Genomic DNA, 21,027 nt, shown 5'->3' on the forward strand with positions numbered 1-21,027 from the left:
CCTTTATAAAATGGCAAAATCAAAATCTCAAACACATCTAACAAATGGAAAACAACTGTCATATTCCTGACTTGGTACAGGCATTTCCTTATGTAGAAATAGTGGATTAAACCTGGTGTTATTAAACCACATCCTTCCAAAAAAAAGATCTTACCATCCATGTTAGGTAGTCTGGCTTCAAACTGTTGAATGATAAGTTCTTCACTCAAATGTTCCACAAAATATTTACAAAGACTTCTGATGATAAACAGGGCATTATATGTCTGCCAGGTGAATATGTTACTGAAAGAAAATTAATACAAGATTTAACATAGAATTTCATTTTTCTTTTACTTTAATAGATATAAAAATAAGGAGCTGTGGTATGATTGCCAATGAGACAACTATCCACTCATGTTCAAATAAAGTGGATGTAAGCAATTAAAGGCAACCGTACGGCCTTCAACAATGAAAATAAATTGCTTCACCAAGCGCAGCTGGATACAACCCAAGAGGTCCAACCATGAACAGTTGGGGCAGAAATGGACACAATATTCGCGCTTGATACAGGTCTGAATTTGGATTGTAGTTAAATATTTGACACAGAATAACTGTAGCAGAGCTCCAGATAAGAATTCACAAATTGGGGTTTTTACCCACCATTTTTTTATGTAATTGGGTGATAAAGTTTTTAAATTGCATTATCAATTCCAATTCACCCCTCAAGCAAATATCAAATTGGGTTTTTCACCACCAAGCTCCATAATGTATTGGGTGTTTTCATCAACACAATATTGAATGTTTAGGCATGTTATAATCACATTATATCAACCCCATGCAGATGTTTTTCCATCTTAAATGTGTTTCTTTCTTTGTATATAATTGCTAGCTGTTTTATTTGGTTTATTCACTGACGAGCAATTGTACGTTTAATTTGTGTCCGATTTTAAACGTTCTGCCAGTTTTGTATCTTCTCACAACTTATATAAACTACAGCTGGTGTCAATAGTTGGACAGTTACTAATTACCTTTCTAGATCCCATATGATCACCCTACGTAGGCGTGGCTAAGTGTTTAGATTTTTATGTAATATATGTGAAATTTAGGTGCTGTAAGAAAGTTTTGCCAGTCCTTTCACCTATTTGCCAGATCTACTTTTTAATAAAAATAATAAGTAGTTCCCAGATTTAAGATATACCCCAAAACCTTGACCAGGTTTATAGGTTTAATGACGGAGACCACATTCAACTTAAAGAGGAGGATTTTGAAAATAAATAACTCAGCCTTGATAATCACAAAAATAAAAGGTTTGTTCTGTGGTTGTTCGAAAATAAATAACCTGACTTACAATGTATTGAAAATGAATAACTCGGCAGGTCTTTAAGCCATTTTTTAAATGCTATTCGAAAGTATGAGGTGGCACCAGATTCTTCATAAAATTCATCTTTTTTCAAAAAAAAATTCGGGAAACACTTCCCAAATCTTTTATTAATAAAGGTATTCATATTATTTAAATATACTTGATATGTCTTAAATGGGTTTCATTTAACTTGAGGTATATTGGCTCAGGAACACTTACCTCACTTTTATTACAGGGCTGTAACTACATTGAGGCAAATGCCTTTATGTAGGAAATTTTAAAACCAAAAGCTTGTCTTCATATCAAATTGTTTTCACAGCGAGTGTTTGCAAGAAACAAGTTCTGTTCTCCCTTGGATGTAGCACCTGTTTTTTCGGGATCAATGTTTCTTTAAATTTGTCTTTTGTTCATTGATTGCCCTTCTGTATTCTCTTAGTGTTGCATTCCTTTTGTGATTTAGTCATTTTGTTTTCAAATTGATCATGAGTTTTATTTTATTTAAGACTTTTTGGCTAATTTTACAACTTAACTACTTTAAATTGTATCCCAGTTAAGAGCTACATCAAGTTGTAATTGAAATGTGTTATTAAAAATTACTTGACATAGTTATATCACTGATAATCAGCCCCCTCTTAACTCAATTTGAATAAAACCCCATATAATTTACAGGTATAAAAGATTTAAATTCTGCATGCCGAAACAACAAAAAAACAACAAAAAAAAACCAGCAGCCACATACTTAACTATGTGAATTACATTTTTACTTTATTCTTCATATTGGTCTTTTGATGTTGTCCATAAAAACTTAAGTCTTACGCTGAATCTATACATTTTGCATTGAGACCAAAATATTGTCAAAAAGTTATTAAAACAGAACTTGCGTTTTCAGAATAAGAAAGGGTCTGGGAACGCCCAGAAAGCACGATTTTGCATCATTTGTTCTATATTTTTTTTGAGCCTTCAGCAGCTGCAAAACCCTTCAATATTTTTTTTGCCTCGCTCCGCTCGGCGTAAATATATTTGGTAATACTTTTAAAAGAAGCTAGTCACAGCCCAACTTTAATACCATGTATGCATGCAATACATGTATTTGTAGTTTGGAATTCAGAAGATTCATTTCCGCAGAGGATGATGATTAATTCTGATTAAATGGTACATTAATGACTTGACTGTACATGTATTATTTATAATAAAAAATGAATTTAAAAATTGTATGTTTTCAAAATTTATTAATATAGTTATGAAAATAAATAATCAGTCCCTTGTTTTAATGAAAATGAAAAATCTTGCTTCAACAGTGCAGAAAATAAATAATCTGTCCTCTTAGTTTACAGAAATAAATAACCGATTCAAAACAAATCCTCCTGACCCCCCCCCCCCCCCCCCCCACAGAATATCAAATGGTCGTCCCCTAAAATGAAAAAAATAATATATAAACTAAAATTATACTTGAATGTTTTTGTTTAATTTAATTTACATAAATCTGGGTTAAGTTGTCCCAGCTGATTAGAACTTTGGTTTCTGATGCTTTCCAACTACATATATCATGTCATAATTGATTTGGCCTTTCACTTTTTCCAACTGATTTCGTTCTTGACAAAACCCCGTGTTTATCGTTCTAGCAATGTTCTTGTTAAGGTATGTTAAGTTATCATCATAATAGCTTTCCCTAAAGTATCAAAAAGAAGCTGAAAACATGCTTCCCCATTTCCATTCTCAATTTTATTCTATTCAATATTTTTATCGGATATTTACTTTCGTTTTAATTCATTGTATGTTATGATAAATCCCGAGCAATTCGAAAATAATATGACAACAAGACAAACGCTAATTGGATAAACGCCGAGAAGATCGAAATGTTTTCATAAACACGTGTACCTTTTGAGCAACGGAAAATTCCAACAGGGACCCATTTCGGCTACTTGATGCAGGGCTCTATTTTTAGAACGAAAGGACATTTCCAATTATAAATATTATAAAAATAGATTGACGCGACGACTGTAATCAGATAAGGGTAAATAACGCAAACAATAGCGAATAAAAGCGTTAAGAACTCATGGTTTTGGCATATAATTGGGTTTTCCTTTGAATGAATTGGGTTTTTGAACCCTGCAATGGGCAATTGCATTGGGTGTTTAATTATTTGTATTGCGTGATCACGCAAATACACAGCTTATCTGGAGCTCTGCTGTAGTCAAAAAACTTAGAATTGGTTATATGATTTGAATTTATATTCAATTTCTTGCTTTTGTGCAATACACTGTGCTGTTGCACAATACTTTGTAAATCTGTTTTCAGACGATATACAAAAAATTAGCAATTGTGACACACAATGTTTCTTTGGAAAATTGACAATTTTTTAAATCTTGAAGAAAAATAGATCCCCCCTAAAAATTATTTTGCTTAATTCAAAAGCAATGTAAGGGGGGTAATTCAAATATAACATTGTAATTACAAATGTATCATCTTTTAAAATGTATTCAATGTTTATTAAATCAAACAAAACAAATTTTATAGCCTTAGGACCAAAATTTGGATCAATTAGAAAATGGGCCCAACAACCAAATACACAGTTAGATTCAGCATATGAAAAAAATTGTAATACTTATAGCAAAAAGTCCCAACGTAAAGAATCAAACCTTTCTCAACATCAAAATCCCAAAATATTGTTCTCTTCTATATTCTGTAAAATATCATGAATCAATCGAATGCTATCCCTTATAAAATGCTTAATGGTCCAATATCTATTTCATAGAGATCCACAGACCAATACTTAAGTAATTGTCTATTAACCAGGAAACCCTTGTTTTACCCCCTTTTTTGCCCCTAATTCCTAAACGGTTTGAGCCATAACCCCCCAAAGCCAATCCTAACCATCCCTTTGTGGTATGGAAACTTGTGGTATAATTTCAGAGAGATCCATACACTGATCCACAAGTTATTGTCTGGACACTAGAAAAATGCTTATTTGGGCCCCTTTTTGGCCCCTAATTCTTAAATTGTTGTGACCATAACCCCCAAAATCAATCCTAACCTTCCGTTTGTGGTTTTAAACCTTGTGATTAAATTTCATAGATTTCTATTTACTTATACTAAAGTTATTGTCTGGAAACCAAATGTCTTCGGACGACGCTGACGACTTCGTGATACCAATATACAACATAAAAACCAATACCGTATAGTCAGCATAATAAAACAGAGATCTTCTATTTCTATAAAAAAGAAAATGTAGCAATCAAGTTTTAATGTTTACAACCCCTCCCCGTACTTTAATGCTTGTCCTAGTCAGGAATCTTGTTCATCTTGTTTATAAATGTCATTAATTATATGTTGGTATTTATGTAAAAATAAAGGAGATGTGGTACGATTGCCAATGAAACAACTCTCCATCAGAAACCATATGATGTAGAAGTTGAGAAACTATAGGTCACTGTATGGCCATCAACAAAACCAATACCACAAAGTAAGTTATTAGGCTATAAAAGGCCCCAAATGACAATTGTAAATTAGTGCCAACGAGAAGGAAAACTAACGGTCTGATTTTATCTATAAAACAAATAAAAAAAAAATAAAATATACAGCAACAAACGACAACCACTTAACTACAGGCTCCTCACTTGGTCCATTGAGGAATTGCAGTTTTTAGATTTGCAGTCTCATTGATGGTTAACCCACATTGTTTACATGTATGAACATAATTGCTTACTCTTCACATTGCGCTGATGCTTTCAGTTCTGTAGCTCTGACGAGAAAGTTCCGTACAAGTGATCCAAAATTTCCTGATTTTGCATTGTTGATGGCAAGGTTCTTACAGACTGAAACAGTTGATTCTTCTAAAAGTTTGGCATCAGAGCTGCAATATAAACAAATATTATTATACCGACTTCGACTTCACCAGATGCGCATTTCAACAATTGGTGACTCTTCATTGTTGCTGGAGGCCAAAATATTTGTAAAAACAAAAACCTAGAATAAAAACTTTCAGAGCTGGTCATACCAAAAGAGCCTTAAAGTATAGAAAAACCTGGAAAAGTACAGAAATATAAACCAGAATGCAGTTGTTATCCTATCAGTATTTTGGGAAAAAGGACCCTGGGCACTTTTGGGATTTTTTTTACGAGATTTTCAAGGAAATTGGGAAAACAACAAATACACCAGATGTGAGTTTTAGTGTGTATAGTTCATTAGAAATAATGTTTTTGTGAAAATAAAAACAGAAACATGTTTAAAAATATTTTATCTAAGTAGCAAAATATCGGACTTCTTAAAGGGCACATGTGATAAGAATTTACTGCCTTTTTCACCTTCAAAGTGAAGAGCGTAGTTTCGGTAAGAATAACTTCTGGATATATTTTTTTTGGAAATTTTGAAATTGTTTGGGAATTTTTCCTTCCGAAATTGGGAAAAATTTAGGAGTTGTGGCATTGGGAAGGGGTAAGATAACCGGACCCTCTGGAGTGCTAGAAAAATCCATGCTTTTTGAATTAATTTTATTATGTTCAGTAGTACTGGAAACATGTGTGATGAAAAATTTAAGTTAATGGAAGTAGATGTTCAACAGATCCCAAGAGTGCTCTTAGCTAAAAACTCATCAATGTCAAGATGTTTATTTATTAATTAATTTTGAGTTTTCAGTTAACAGGCAATAACAAACATGTATCTTCCCATATATAAATTCATACGTTTTTCTATATATCAAAAAGATATCTTACTGTATATTTATTAATCGTAAGTCTTTACTACAGCTCTCGTGGATTTTACAGCCAACCGTTGGAAGCCCAATCATGTGAACTCAAATTCAGCATAGCATTTGACAAAAAAATTAAACACAATAGGTTAACTTATTGTTCCAAGGTAATCTATGTTCAATTCTCATGATGATGTACATGTAAAAATAAAAAAATAAATGGGGAATGTGTCAATGGGACACAGATGATGCCCCGCTTGCATATAACGTTATAAAGGGATATAACTCAAAAACTGTAAATGTTACGCTACCCAAATTTGTACTTGATTTGAGTTTTGTGGTAATAAGCATTGTGCATAAGTTTCATAACATTTGGTTGAGGCAAACTAAAGTGAGAGAACGGAAACAAAAAGTTCAGCAATTTTTCCATTTGTAAAGGGGCATAACTCTAGAACGGTAAAAGTGACGCCACCAAAATTGAAACTTGAACTGTGTTTTGTGGTAATAAGCATTGTGTATAAGTTTCATAACATTTGGTAGAGGCAAACTAAAGTTAGAGAACGGAAATGAAAAATTCAGCAATTTTTCCATTTGTAAAGGGGCATAACTCTAGAATGGTAAAAGTGACACCACCAAAATTCAAACTTTATCTGTGTTTTGTAGTAATAAGTATTGTGTATAAGTTTCATAACATTTGGTTGAGGCAAACTAAAGTTAGCGAACGGAAACCAATTTTGGGACGTACAGACGGACAAGGGTAAAACTTAATGCCCCCTCCGCTACGGCGGGGGGCATAAAAAAAGAGAAATGACATGTTTATTAGGAAGGATAGACACAGGGAACCATTAAGAATTCTTTGTCCATTTCCCACTAATGGCAGATGAGAAAGACAAAATCCACATTAAAATCATGTTAATTGTAAACATGGTCGAGTATAAATATAGATTCCACCACTGCATCAAGTGTGTTACAATATTTCTCCAATTGAGACTGTTAAATTTTAATATTTAAAGGGTGAGGCTTGCCAAGCTTTTTAAATAGTTTAAATTTAACTGTTGAGAGGGAAGAAATATCGTAATACACGAGATATAGACCTTGGTGGAATCTGTTTCTCTAATGATTTTTAGACGATATCTAAACAAAGTGTACATTTCCCAGACATGGTCGTCTTTTTTCACGACATCACAATTATTGACAATAGGAAATTCAACAGAAACCAAGAAAATTTGACGTCATAATTGAATTTCGACCAATCATTTGTTGAGATCAAAGTTTTCTCTAGAGATGAGAAAAAATTTTCTCACATCGATCGAGAAATGTGAAAAAAGCATGAAAATTAGAGAATACCTGTTTATTGGGATCAGGAAAGAATACGACAACAGTTGATTCCAGAATGGATCAATAGTAGACAGAGATTCTGTGCCGGCTAGCTTCATCAAATATTCATTGTTAGTCAGTTCACTGATACTACTACTGTTGGCTCCCATAATCTGTAAATACAAAAATAAATCTTCAGACCTACCAACTATCTGATTTATGGGTGATATCCCCCCATAAGAGGTGTTGATCTGAATTAAATTCTTTAATATATTATTTGAACATCTCAAAACCGGCATTCAAATGAGTTAAAAGGATATACATGTACATTCATTCAAACAATATAGAAGTAGATTAAAAACACTTATGACAATACATGCAATATAAGAGGAGCATTAGGTCCTCTTGTGCTTAAAATCCCAAAAAAAAGTTGGCAGGTATGAATCTTTACTTTTCACTTTAAAATACCAAGTAAGTAAAAGTATTACCTCACAATACATACAAGTTAACTGGTTTCCCCCCACCATTTACACACGCCTGTACCGAGTCAGAATATATGGATCGTGTGTTTTTTTGTTGTTTGCCTTTGTACATATGGCTATCCCTTATTTAAGAAGTATGAGTGGTTTGTGTAGTCAGTTATATTATCAGATATTTTTTTATGTTAATGAAAGTTGAATGTTTATGTAATCAGGTTATGTTTTAATCAGTTCATAATGTTGCCATTCAGTTTAATAATTTTACAGAGATAGTTCCTCTCAACCAGATCAAATATGTTTATTTTCTACTCAAAGGGAATGAGGAAAATCAATCAAGAAAAATACAAACATATATATACACATTCATGGAAAAGTAATGCCTTCAATATTATGAAAAGGTCAGATAAAGATGAACAATTTGTGAGAGGGGAGCCATCTGGGTGAAAGAAAGACAATGAAAGATAACTCAACTGTTACCATTTTGGTAAAAAAAAAATGTCCTCCCTTTGAATTTTAAGTTCAGGCATTTGCATAATCCAAATTACTACACTTTTGAAATTTAGTGTTTTCAATTTTGGAAATTTTCTTAACTGGGTCTTTTTACTTAAAATGGCAAAAATTTATAGAAAATGGAACAACTTCTTCCAAGGAACCATATTTTTATTTTGGGTTTTTGAAAAGTGTGTAGCCTTGAAAATAGTAAATTTTTTTGATGTTTTCATCATTGTTCATATGCTCATGATGCTTGTTACTTCTCAGTAAATCAAGTTAGAGCTATTCATTGTTCATCTTTTTGAAAATTTGCTGCGTTTTTATGAATATATGCCATTTTAAGTAACAAGACTCGGTTAAGGATGTATTCTTCTGACGTTTCAGTCTCATTGAAATCTTGTTCTGGAATTATTTCCAAAACATGTGATACAAGTGGAAAATATCAATGAATTTAAAAAATATTATAATCAAACTTAACTCTGTGAAAAAATTGTGTATTTACAATAAGTAGTTTTTGAGTAATGAAATTTTCAAATTTTATTACCAATCAAGTCAGTCTCATTAGCCAAAATGTTGAGAAAATGGGTGAGGGGTACAAGAAATGATTTTACCAGAAACATGTATATCCCATATCAATTTTTTCTTTTCAAATTTCTTAGATATGTATTTTTTCAATCATTTGGGCCTAAAATAAAATATTGTTTGTTTCCCCAATCCTGACCGACCCGGAAAAATCGCCACGACCGGAATAATTTTATTGCCGATTTTCTGTAGAATTTTTTTTTATCTAAATTCATGTGGTGGTGCGGTGCTCCTATGAAATGGAGGAGTCAAATACATAAGACATAAGAAGGAGACGCTGTTCTTCAAAGCGCCTTTGTAATCGGCATAGTTGAAAACGTCTTGATGACGCGACTTGGCTTTCTTCTTCCACATGGTCTCGGGTCTTTACGATATTCTCTAGATTGTTCATACATTTAAATGTCAGAACATGGACGCCGTTCTGTTGGTTTCTGTTGCCGTTTTCGACTGGAAACTTTAAGAAAGACTTGGTAACAAATGTGTTGCGCAGATTTTCGAAGAAGGAAATATTTGAAGACATACATGTATGTGAGGACGTGATAGCCGATTTACAATTGACTGAAGAGAAGTAGGATGCTCTTGACAAAAACACATCCGTGTATCCATTTCTGAAAAAAGTGGTTCTACAGAAATATTTAGTCCACACTATGGTGATGACATGAAACTGGCACTAGACTTTAATAAAGACTTTAAGTTTTTGAAATTTTGCATTGACATTGATGGGACCTCTACAGAAAAAGAAGCCTCCTCCTCAAATATTGTCAATACCTTTGACAAAATGATGGGAGCCAGTCAAGCTGTCAACAAACTTCCTAAGCGAAAAGAAGAAGCTATTAACAAGTTTACAGGTATGCATAATAAGTGACCGTCCCAACATCTATTTCTTGCAAGCAAAGGTAGACTTTTTTAGGATAAGAAGAGTCTCCCCACCTTTGTTTGCATTCTTTTTCTTGTTTTCTTGCAAATTTGCAAACCCTTAACCTAAATTCCCTAATGATTTCCTTATGCCCTTACTAATTTGACCCGAGGCCTGAAAGCAATTGATTTAAATTAATCATTTGGTCCCTAATAAAAGCAGACCACTCCACACTAGTCTCGTAAAAGCAGACAGCCCATACTTCTCTAAAAAGAAGGCTGCCACAATGGTAGCGTGCTCGCCTCGAGTACGGTGGCTTCGATCCCCGTCGGAGTCACTGAACCAAAGGCTTTAAAATTGGTATTTTCTGCTTTTCCGCAAAAAAGTCTCTAACTGTTCGAGAATCCAGAGCATTCGACAGACTGCTAACCAAGTACGACTACTGTTGTGGATCTGTTATCACACCTGAAGGTTTGCTTTTATAGTATTCCCAAAAGATTTTCTTATCACTTTTAATATATATATAATAACATGGTCTTGCATAGCATGATTTTGTGAACCAACATTGAATGAAAGTTCCACATTTAACATACAATAAAATGTTCATACACTCTCAGTTGATTGTATTTTATATGCATGTTCCATTGAGTTATTCAGTGTTTGATATGGTTTCAATGTTTAAATCCTTCTTTCAGTGGAAAATTGCATACTTCAATGAACGGTATAAACTTCATTCTAGTAGTACACTCTCTGACATTGAACTTAGACAGATTTCTGACAAATTATACTGCTTAATATAATAAACAGAAGGCTCAGTATTTTAGACATTTTATTCATTGAAAATTCCCAATATATATATACAAAGTACTCTAAGATATTATTTTTTATTTATTAAAGATATCTGTTGTTCTTTTATTTCAGGTGATGCTCTCGAAGGGGTGGTGAATGTGCGCCTACAGATAGACTGTAATACACATGTGGAATTTCCATATTATGCCTCTACCCTGGCACAGCCCGATATCTGTGCCTTCTGTGCAGCTGTGGGGGCAACAAAGGACCAAGATGCCATTAAAACACATCGTATTGTTCTACCAGTTTGCAGAGACTGTGTCATTATTGGAAAATTACCACCCAATTAAATAAATTATTTCAAATTATACATAAGAGTTTTATTTAATATATCTCACATGAGGAAACTGATAGCTTGATACACCCTAGAATTTAAAATACTGCCCTATAATGATGGTTTGTAATTTCCTATTTACAAGTACCAAAAAAAAACAAATTTACCAAAAAAATAAAATAATTTACCTACCTACCTACCCACACCTGACTTGATAGGGTCGGGTTTGGGGAAACAAACAATTATTTATTTTTGGCCTTATAACAAAGAAGTTGAAATAATATGCTTTTTGTTCTAAAAAAAGAGAAAAATCCCAAATTTACAAAATTGACAGCATGGTAAATTTGACACGAAAAAGCAACAACATTTTATGAAATTTTCTTATATTAACACCTACCTATAGTTTTCTTAAGGTAGATAGGGTGTCTTCCTCCATCTTGGATTTTGAAATACCAGAAAGCAATCGGTCTAGATCTTTTATAGAATGTGCAAATTTTGAGAGTAGTAGGTAATTCATGTGTAAGAATTTTCATTTCAATATAGAAAATGACATGTTTTATCATATTTATGGTTGTATTTTACAAAAAACAGAAAACTTTTGTTTGATTCAATTTTTTCCAACTTTGCCACATAAGGGGAGGCAACTCAAATGAAAGGGCAGATAATTCAGATAAAGGTACTTTTATAATAGAATGTGTTAGGAATTTACCTATTTTATTATGTAGCAAGAAAACGGGTTCGGTGACCCCATTTTTTCTTTTTCTTATCTGAAAGCATACTATTAAAGCTATCTTCTCATATTCTATCTCAAAATTCTATGGTGTAGTTTTCGTTTTATGGCTGAAAATTGGGTTTTCCATACATAATCTATACAAAATCTGTCAATTTTGAACAACCTATAGCGTGAAAATAAGCCCCGTGACCCATTCTTTTTATTATTTTTTTTTAAAAAGCATGATATAAACTACATTTTGGCAAATTATTAAAAAAATCTATGGATTAGAATTTAGACACCCCATCTACCTTAAGCAATGTTAAGTTAAATTTATTCAGATTGGTCCACTTCATCTTTATTGAAAGTATGAAAAAAGTTTAATTGTGAAACTGTGATTTTGTTCATGATAATAGCCCAAAAATGGGAAAATCATCAGAATTGGGTACTTTCAAATGGCCATAGTAAAAAAAGAAGTGCACCACCATATGATTTTTTCTTCACTAATTATTTTTTTACAGTCATATATGAGAAAAAAAAATTAAAATTTGAAGAAAAATATTTCAAAATATGAGTAAAATATTTCTAATTTTAACTACATGTATGAAAAACATTTCAACTCTTATTTCAGAAAATACAATGTTATTGAATAAAACTTAAATTTGAAGGAGTGAAAAAGAAATTGCAATATAAAAATTGCCCTGTATATTTTCTGGTCTGTTCTGGTCTTTAGTGTTACCATTATCTGTATACAAATTAATTACATTTACAGTTTTAAAAGCTTCTAAATACACACAAATGTGTATAGTTACGATACTGTTGTCAGGTCATTAAAGGTTGCATATTTTGGCGTTAATATTGATTCACTTATAGGGTCTTTGCATCGGCACCAAACACATTTAAAAACCAGTTGTTGGCATGACACGGGTGATGTTCTTCTCATATATGTTATGATGGTATGATACTAAACCCCTAACGGGAAGGATTGTGCCTGATATTCATATGATGAAGACATAATCTTTCAATCAGTTTAATTGAAGTCTGGAGCTGGCATGTCAGTTAACTGCTAGTAGTCTGTTGTTATTTATGTATTATTGTCATTTTGTTTATTTTCTTTGGTTACATCTTCTGACATCAGACTCGGACTTCTCTTGAACTGAATTTTAATGTGCGTATTATTATGCGTTTACTTTTCTACATTGGCTAGAGGTATAGGGGGAGGGTTGAGATCTCATAAACATGTTTAACCCCGCCGCATTTTAGCGCCTGTCCCAAGTCAGGAGCCTCTAGCCTTTGTTAGTCTTGTATTATTTTTAATTCTAGTTTCTTGTGTACAATTTGGAGTTTAGTATGGCGTTCATTATCACTGAACTAGTATATATATATTTGTTTAGGGGCCAGCTGAAGGACGCCTCCGGGTGCGGGAATTTCTCGCTGCATTGAAGACCTGTTGGTGACCTGCTGTTGTCTGTTCTATGGTCGGGTTGTTGTCCCTTTGACACATTCCCCATTTCCATTCTCAATTTTATAGGATTGTTTGTTGAAATAAATATGGTTAAACTATCATTCCAGAACATGAATATTGCACTGAAACGTTTTATTGGAGTATATTTGGGTATATTGGGGTAAAAAGTCATTTTGTGATCAGAAGCGGCTGACATGAACGGAACAAGTTACGAGGAAAAAAGTGATTTAAAATTAAATATATCTATAAAATAAAGTATTGCAGGGCTGCCAAGTCTTACGCATTTAGCGTGAGACTCACGCATTTTCATGCTTATTTGGCTGCATTTTCCTTTGATCTATTGTTTTTTCTCTTTGATCTTTACGATTTTGGCCAAATCTCACGCATTTGCATTATTAAAAGTTGGCAGAACTGGTATTGTTGTTGTAAAAATAACACGAAAATGCCTAAAATGATATTATTATTCAACCAAATTATGTTGAAACTGTTTTTTGAGGTATATTGGGGTATGTTGGGGTATATTGCCTTATTGGGGTAAAAAGTGGAAGAAGAGAGACTACCTCGCTCAATTTGAATATCTTAAGTTTAGGAAGCAATCAGAATTTGGCATTGCCCTCCCCATAACATGTTCACCACTAAGAGCCTCATATCTTTTTTCTTGGACCGTCTTCAAATTAATGTTTTTGGGGCTTCCAAGTCAAATCGGCACCTGGTCAAATCGGCACCCATAGAAAAAGTCAAATCGGCACCTGGTCAAATCGGCATCTAGTCAAATCGGCACCTATTTAAAGTCAATTCGGCATCCAATAATATTTGATATAATAAATATATAAAAATAATTCTAAAAATGTATAAATGATCTTTCTATTTATGATTATTTTTGGGGTTGGATTTTATCATTCATTACATCTTTAAAAATAAATTTAAAAATTTATTGTTTAAAGTTTTCTCAACATTCTATGACTGATGTTTTGATTAGTTTTCTTTTCAATTAATTAATTAATAACTTTTATCAATTACATAATTAACATGTTTGTTGTTTTAACTCTATACAGGTAGTTATTGCTGTTTTTTCTTCAAAAACTTAATAATAAACAATGAAGCCATTACCCAAGCTATTGTTTAATTATGAGAAAATTAGATGCAATAAAAGGGAAAACTTATGAGTTCCTTTCATTACTATCACTAATCAAACTTGCATGCAAAATAATTAGCAATTAAGGTGGTTTTTCAGGAAACTTTAAACAGCATTAAACCAACAATCATGCAAAATGCTCAACTAGTTAAAACATGCATAAAAAATATCCAATACCTTGAATACACATTAAGTTGACAAAAAAAAAATACATACAGAAATCCCCCAAAAATGTAAATAAGTCAATACTTGTTTAACCCCTTCTTTATTTTAATCTTTATGCTTAAAATACTGAAAAAAAAACATATATTAAACATATCTAACATGGGTGCCGAAATGACTTCATCGGGTGCCGATTTAAACAGGTGCCAAATTGACTAGGTGCCGATTTGACTATACCGGGTACCGATTTGACCAGGTTCCGATTTAACCAGGTGCCGATTTGACTAGAATTCATATATAAAACTTGAGGGACAGTGCTGAAAAGAAGTCACTTAAAAAGTCTGTAGACACAAGACATTTTTTTCCTTATGGTCACTGTGTGGAAAATATGTGTAAAAGGTATGGAATTTACGGTTTAAATTTTCCTCGGGTCACTCTTTAAGGTTACATTCTAGTTAGCACAAATAAGACGATATCTTCATAACCATAATTCATCGAAAATTGACATTTTCTATGTTCCACGTTGCACGCATGCTCGACTATCCATATCCGCATCCGGTTTCTATACCGATTTCGTACCTATATGTTCCGTACTGTTCTCGACCCAAAATAGTCCTTGCAACTATCTCCACTATCTCCAATTTTATGAAAGGCCTTAAGGGTTATCAACCATTTCGTTAATCTGTAAATAATGTTTGTCTGTTAACATTTATTTCACCTTATTCTTTATTTTTATACACATGTTCTTTATATTCAAGCAAATTGCCAATCCATTATTCTCTATTCTTTATTCAAGTTAGTTGTATTTGCTCAAGTTCTATTCTTTAGTTTTTACCAGTTATTCTATATGCTGTGGATCCCATCCAGATCATCTTAACTGGATTTACATAAATTATTTTTCGCAAGTAAATTTCATATGTCAGAGTCTATATCTATTTGCCTCATTTTTCTCCATTTCCGCTGTTTTGATATATTTTTTAAATCAAACAAGACATTGAAAAAAATATTGTGATTAATTAACAAATAAAATAATGATTTCCATAATTGTTATATTTTTTTTTCAATTATTAATCTGTTGACTTGCATCGCAGTTCATGTTAACATTTACATATAAAAATAAGTTGTCACGGCATGATTGCCAATGAGACAACTCTCCACCAGAGACCAAATGCTATAGAAGTTAATAACTATGGGTCACCGTACGGCCTTCAACAATGAGCAAAACCCATACCGTATAGTCAACTAATAAAGACCAGAAATGACAAATGTTAAACAATTCAAACGAGAAAACTAACGGCCTGATTTATATACAAAGCATTGAAGATAAACAAATAGGATATACAGCAATAAAAGACAACCACTGAATTATAGTACATGCACTGAATACAAAACAAATATTAACATATTGCAAAGCTGTTCCCTAAATGACAATGGTGACCTATACGAAAATGCATGAAGTAAACAATCCTAAATGTCCATACTCGTGATTCTCCTGTTGAAGATTAAATCGACCATTTTCTTAAATGTCGATTATATCACACGGCCACCAATCCAACTAAGTCATACACAATTAATATGAAAACAAGTGCGTTAATCCGACTTCCGAGTATGCAGTAGAAGTAATAAACAATCAAGAATTGCTATACATTGACAAGGTAAGTCACCTATTTATGTCATAAGCTTTATATTTAAAAAAAAAACGAGAATGTCATTCGACCCTTTATTTTGTTTTCCTTCATGTGTTATCACAACTTTGTTGTACATTGAGTAGTATTTTTACTACAGCTTTTCTCCCGGTGAATAACGATACAATCTGCACGAAATTCTTACCGACATCTTATGTTATTTGTTAATAAGACACGTTATGCATAAGTACTGGTACATTTATTGATCTGTGTGATATATAAATTAATTCTAAAAAGCAAAATACTTTATAATTGTACTTATTATCAAATTATCGCAAGAAAATTAAGAATGTATGGTTAAGAAGGACCATATATGACTTAAAAGTAACGAGTATGATTAAGTGAGAGATATTTTAGTAACCAACATGATGATGTTCTTTTACACAATGTCAATGTTAATTATGAATAAATTCATCTTTAGGTACCGTCCTTCCTTTAGGGGATATATATCTAACAGTAATAATTAGCCAGTAAGCATGAAGGTTTAAATTCAACCCTTTTAAGGCGGATGCGCTCGACTCCTATCTTAGTTGACTGGGATTGCCAGTTTTATTAACCGAAGACCGGAGTGTCTACTGGAAGCCTTCAACAATAAAAGAAAACTAATAGTCGAAAACTGAGCTAGCAAAAAAATCCATTTAATGAAACACGCAGATCAAAACTATTTGCCTGGAAATGCAAATAATTATTGTACGCATCTATTTGCTATTTATCGTTATAAACAAGTTAGCAACCTGCATATCATATATAAATATTCTCGTCCTAAATTCATTAAATGAAGTAATCTAAGTTTAACAGCTTCTAACAATCTAACAATGTTTATAAAAATAAGAATACTCGCTCGGAATAGTAAATAACCTCTCAACCAGAACCTTATATAAAGAAATGGATGTCTTTGATGAAACGTTAACAAAATGAGACAGCAAACAAACGATAAAAATAATCAAATAACCAACATTGGACAATGATTGAAATCGCCTTTTTCTTTGACGACCAATTCATCAATATTGTATCTGTAATAGTGCGAAAAGAAAATCAATCTGTATTTTTTGCAAAAACGTCAAATTAATCCCTTTAACTTTTCCCATTTGGAACCTGCAAAGACAAGAAAATAAATTTAGAGGAGAGCTTTTTCAGCAAGCATTACACATATAAAGATGTTTTTTTTATTAGAAAGCTGGATTATTGAGATGTGTAACTACATTATACTAAGAGCAATTTTATGATCTAAATTTTTCGTAGTGTGTTCTTACGTTACCATCAACTCATACTTGGTACGTTTTAATCATATATGATACCTTCAAACCATATCCTCCTAGGTTTATATCGATAAAATGATAATAAAGACATATATACACATCTCGCAACGTATAATTAATTTATATATCACACCGATCAATAAATGTACCAGTACTTATGCATAACGTGTCTTATTAACAAATAACATAAGATGTCGGTAAGAATTTCGTGCAGATTGTATCGTTATTCACCGGGAGAAAAGCTGTAGTAAAAATACTACTCAATGTACAACAAAGTTGTGATAACACATGAAGGAAAACAAAATAAAGGGTCGAATGACATTCTCGTTTTTTTTTAAAATATAAAGCTTATGACATAAATAGGTGACTTACCTTGTGAATGTATAGCAATTCCTGATTGTTTATTACTTCTACTGCATACTCGGAAGTCGGATTAACGCACTTGTTTTCATATTATTTGTGTATGATTTAGTTGGATTGGTGGCCGTGTATCACAACGAAAGAATATCTCTGGTCAATGATCTAAAATATAAATTATAGATATATACACATTGATATTGAAACGCTATACTTACGCAACTACTTCTTAAAGGAGTAGGAGCTATAATGGCCTAAAATGGCCCCAGATTTACAAAATAACAAAAAATTAAAATGATCATATTTTTCACCATCAATTATTAGAACTAGAGGAAATGATTTGAAAAACACTGTTTTTATCTATCAAAAAATGTTTAATGACAACACAATGGGGAGTGTAAACGACTGTGACGTCATAATCAGGAACATAAGCAAAATAAAGAAACTTGGGTGGTTTTCCTTCGTTTTGACCACTGCACCATGCTTGTACCAATTTGAAATTTTAACATTTAGACAGTTCATACTACATATCACTTCAGATAAAAAATCGTTTAAGTGCAAGGTTGGTGCGATAGTTTATTTTATATTTTTTTTATAGCCAAGCAGTGCAAAAGAAAATAAATGGCCGTTGCTATGGGCATAATTTTGTTGCTAAGGAGAAATTATAACGATTTTGCCCAATAATGTGCATTACATTGTGTTACATTTAAACAGTATATAAGTGTTTGATTTACTGCATGTTAAACAGGTTGGATCTTAAACATAAACAGATTAAAGCTGTATATTTAGCATATTTATTGAGTTTATCGCCACCATTATACTGGTTGCTAGGCAACAGAATATACCAGATAGACCCAAAATGCAACCATTTCAGATGGTTTGTGGTATAGAGTTACAACTTGACAAATTAAAGGAAATTTGGGGGTGGGGCCAAAAACAGCCCTTATCGGCCTGTCCTTTTTGATAAATTTGTTGTTTCATTAAACAGTCAAAAAGATTTTAATATTCAAAGTCAGCATTTTTTTTTCTTTTTTGTGTTCCACTTTGTCTTTTTCTCCTCTGTTGTACCAATGCAGATGCGAATCCAGATTTTGAAAAAGGGATGGGGCGTGGCCCCTTAACCAAGCAACGTTTAGAGTGAGACATTTCAAAAGTCTATGCATTATCCATATATGTAGCTCCATTAGGGAGGGTCCGGGGGCCTGGCCCCTTGTCCCCTTAAATCCGCCTCAGGAATGTGAGATCACTTTTTCTTTGCTTTCTATATATGTTACAACTGCTTTACTAGTTATATAAAGGTAAGGATATACCTTAATATAAGTTGCAATGATTTGTGTCTAATATTGCAATAAATTATTATTGAATTTAAAAAATGCAACATGAATGAATTCGGAAACCGACAGCAGTTTTGATCCATCTTTAAGCATTACTATCATGAGTTGCATGTTCAGAAATACAACGTATAATGTAGATATTACCGTAAATGACACGCATGGAGCTGTACATTATACTGTTATTTAGTAAAGAACGAAAGACGTTTGGAAAAGATTATACTGTGGAAAAAATCAAGGGAGAAAATAGCCGCCCATGGTGCCATCTTCTGTCTTCATTCATTAATTTCTAAGTCATTAAGAAAGGGTAAACGCTTGCATTGTTGTTTCATTGATTATATTAAAGCCTTTGATAAATGTTTTATGTAAAATTGCTAATTAGTAATGGCTGTCAGTCATATGAATTGAAATAAATTTTACTTATGTACGCAGACGACAATGTTTTATTTAGCGAGAACATAGATGATTTGCAAAATATGATAAATGCTGTAAACTCTTCTTCAAAGGAATATGGTTTATATATTAATATGTCTAACACTAAAGTAGTCGTGTTTAGAAATAGAGGTAGTGTAAAAAGTCAAGAAACAATGTTTTTTTAGATAATAACCAACTTGATATATGTGACAATTTTGTATTAGGTATCCTTATTAATTATAATGGTAGCTTTTTAAACACAAAAAAATGTTAGCCAATCAAGATAGAAAGGCTATTTTTGCTTTATGTAGTAAAATTGTAGATGATTATTATAACTGTGAAACGTTACTATCCTTATTTGATACTTATGTATCTAGTATTCTTAATTCTAGTTGTGAAGTGTGGGGTAAATATAATGCTGATGATATAGAGAAAGTAGAGTTATTTCTTTTAAAGCGAATTCTAAAGGTTAGAAAAACTATTGTTAATAACATGGTTTACTGTGAATTGGGACGTTGTGTTTTATGAAAGACACAGAAGAATGATTCAGTTTTGGTTTAAAACATTAAATACTGATAACTGTATATTAAAAGCATGTTATGAAGATATGTTGGAGAGTTCATTGAAAAAACCCAAAGACAAATGGAATTGGGCATGTTCAGTCAGAGATATTTTATGTAAATATGGTTTTTATAATGCATGACTAAAACAAAGCGTAGATAATGTTGATATATTTATACATGAGCTAAAGGAACGAATGAAAGATACCTTTATTACTGACGTTAATGCGTTTTTTAACAATTCATCTAAATGTATACTTAATAGATATATACACGGCCACCAATCCAACTAAGTCATACACAATTAATATGAAAACAAGTGCGTGAATCCGACTTCCGAGTATGCAGTAGAAGTAATAAACAATCAAGAATTGCTATACATTCACAAGGTAAGTCACCTATTTATGTCATAAGCTTTATATTTAAAAAAAAAACGAGAATGTCATTCGACCCTTTATTTTGTTTTCCTTCATGTGTTATCACAACTTTGTTGTACATTGAGTAGTATTTTTACTACAGCTTTTCTCCCGGTGAATAACGATACAATCTGCACGAAATTCTTACCGACATCTTATGTTATTTGTTAATAAGACACGTTATGCATAAGTACTGGTACATTTATTGATCTGTGTGATATATAAATTAATTCTAGAAAGCAAAATACTTTATAATTGTACTTATTATCAAATTATCGCAAGAAAATTAAGAATGTATGGTTAAGAAGGACCATATATGACTTAAAAGTAACGAGTATGATTAAGTGAGAGATATTTTAGTAACCAACATGATGATGTTCTTTTACACAATGTCAATGTTAATTATGAATAAATTCATCTTTAGGTACCGTCCTTCCTTTAAGGGATATATATCTAACAGTAATAATTAGCCAGTAAGCATGAAGGTTTAAATTCAACCCTTTTAAGGCGGATGCGCTCGACTCCTATCTTAGTTGACTGGGATTGCCAGTTTTATTAACCGAAGACCGGAGTGTCTACTGGAAGCCTTCAACAATAAAAGAAAACTAATAGTCGAAAACTGAGCTAGCAAAAAAATCCATTTAATGAAACACGCA

The 21,027-nt window shown here is 32.3% G+C and overlaps 1 protein-coding gene across 1 annotated transcript in view; it reads right to left on the reverse strand.

Moving 5' to 3' along the window:
- Positions 1-14,894, reverse strand: part of LOC127721892 (dymeclin-like) — a 35,825-nt gene extending 20,931 nt beyond the window's left edge. Inside the window, exons 1-4 of the mRNA XM_052228705.1 lie at positions 14,762-14,894; positions 7,374-7,516; positions 5,046-5,192; positions 155-282 (exon numbers count right to left, since the gene is read on the reverse strand). Coding sequence (XP_052084665.1) covers positions 155-282; positions 5,046-5,192; positions 7,374-7,513 — 415 coding nt within the window. The 5' untranslated portion in view covers positions 7,514-7,516; positions 14,762-14,894. The remainder of the gene's footprint in view (positions 1-154; positions 283-5,045; positions 5,193-7,373; positions 7,517-14,761) is intronic.
- Between the last annotated feature and the right edge of the window lie 6,133 nt (positions 14,895-21,027).

This window comes from Mytilus californianus, unplaced genomic scaffold (assembly GCF_021869535.1).
Source record: "Mytilus californianus isolate M0D057914Y unplaced genomic scaffold, xbMytCali1.0.p SCAF_12, whole genome shotgun sequence".
Classification (NCBI taxonomy): domain Eukaryota; kingdom Metazoa; phylum Mollusca; class Bivalvia; order Mytilida; family Mytilidae; genus Mytilus; species Mytilus californianus.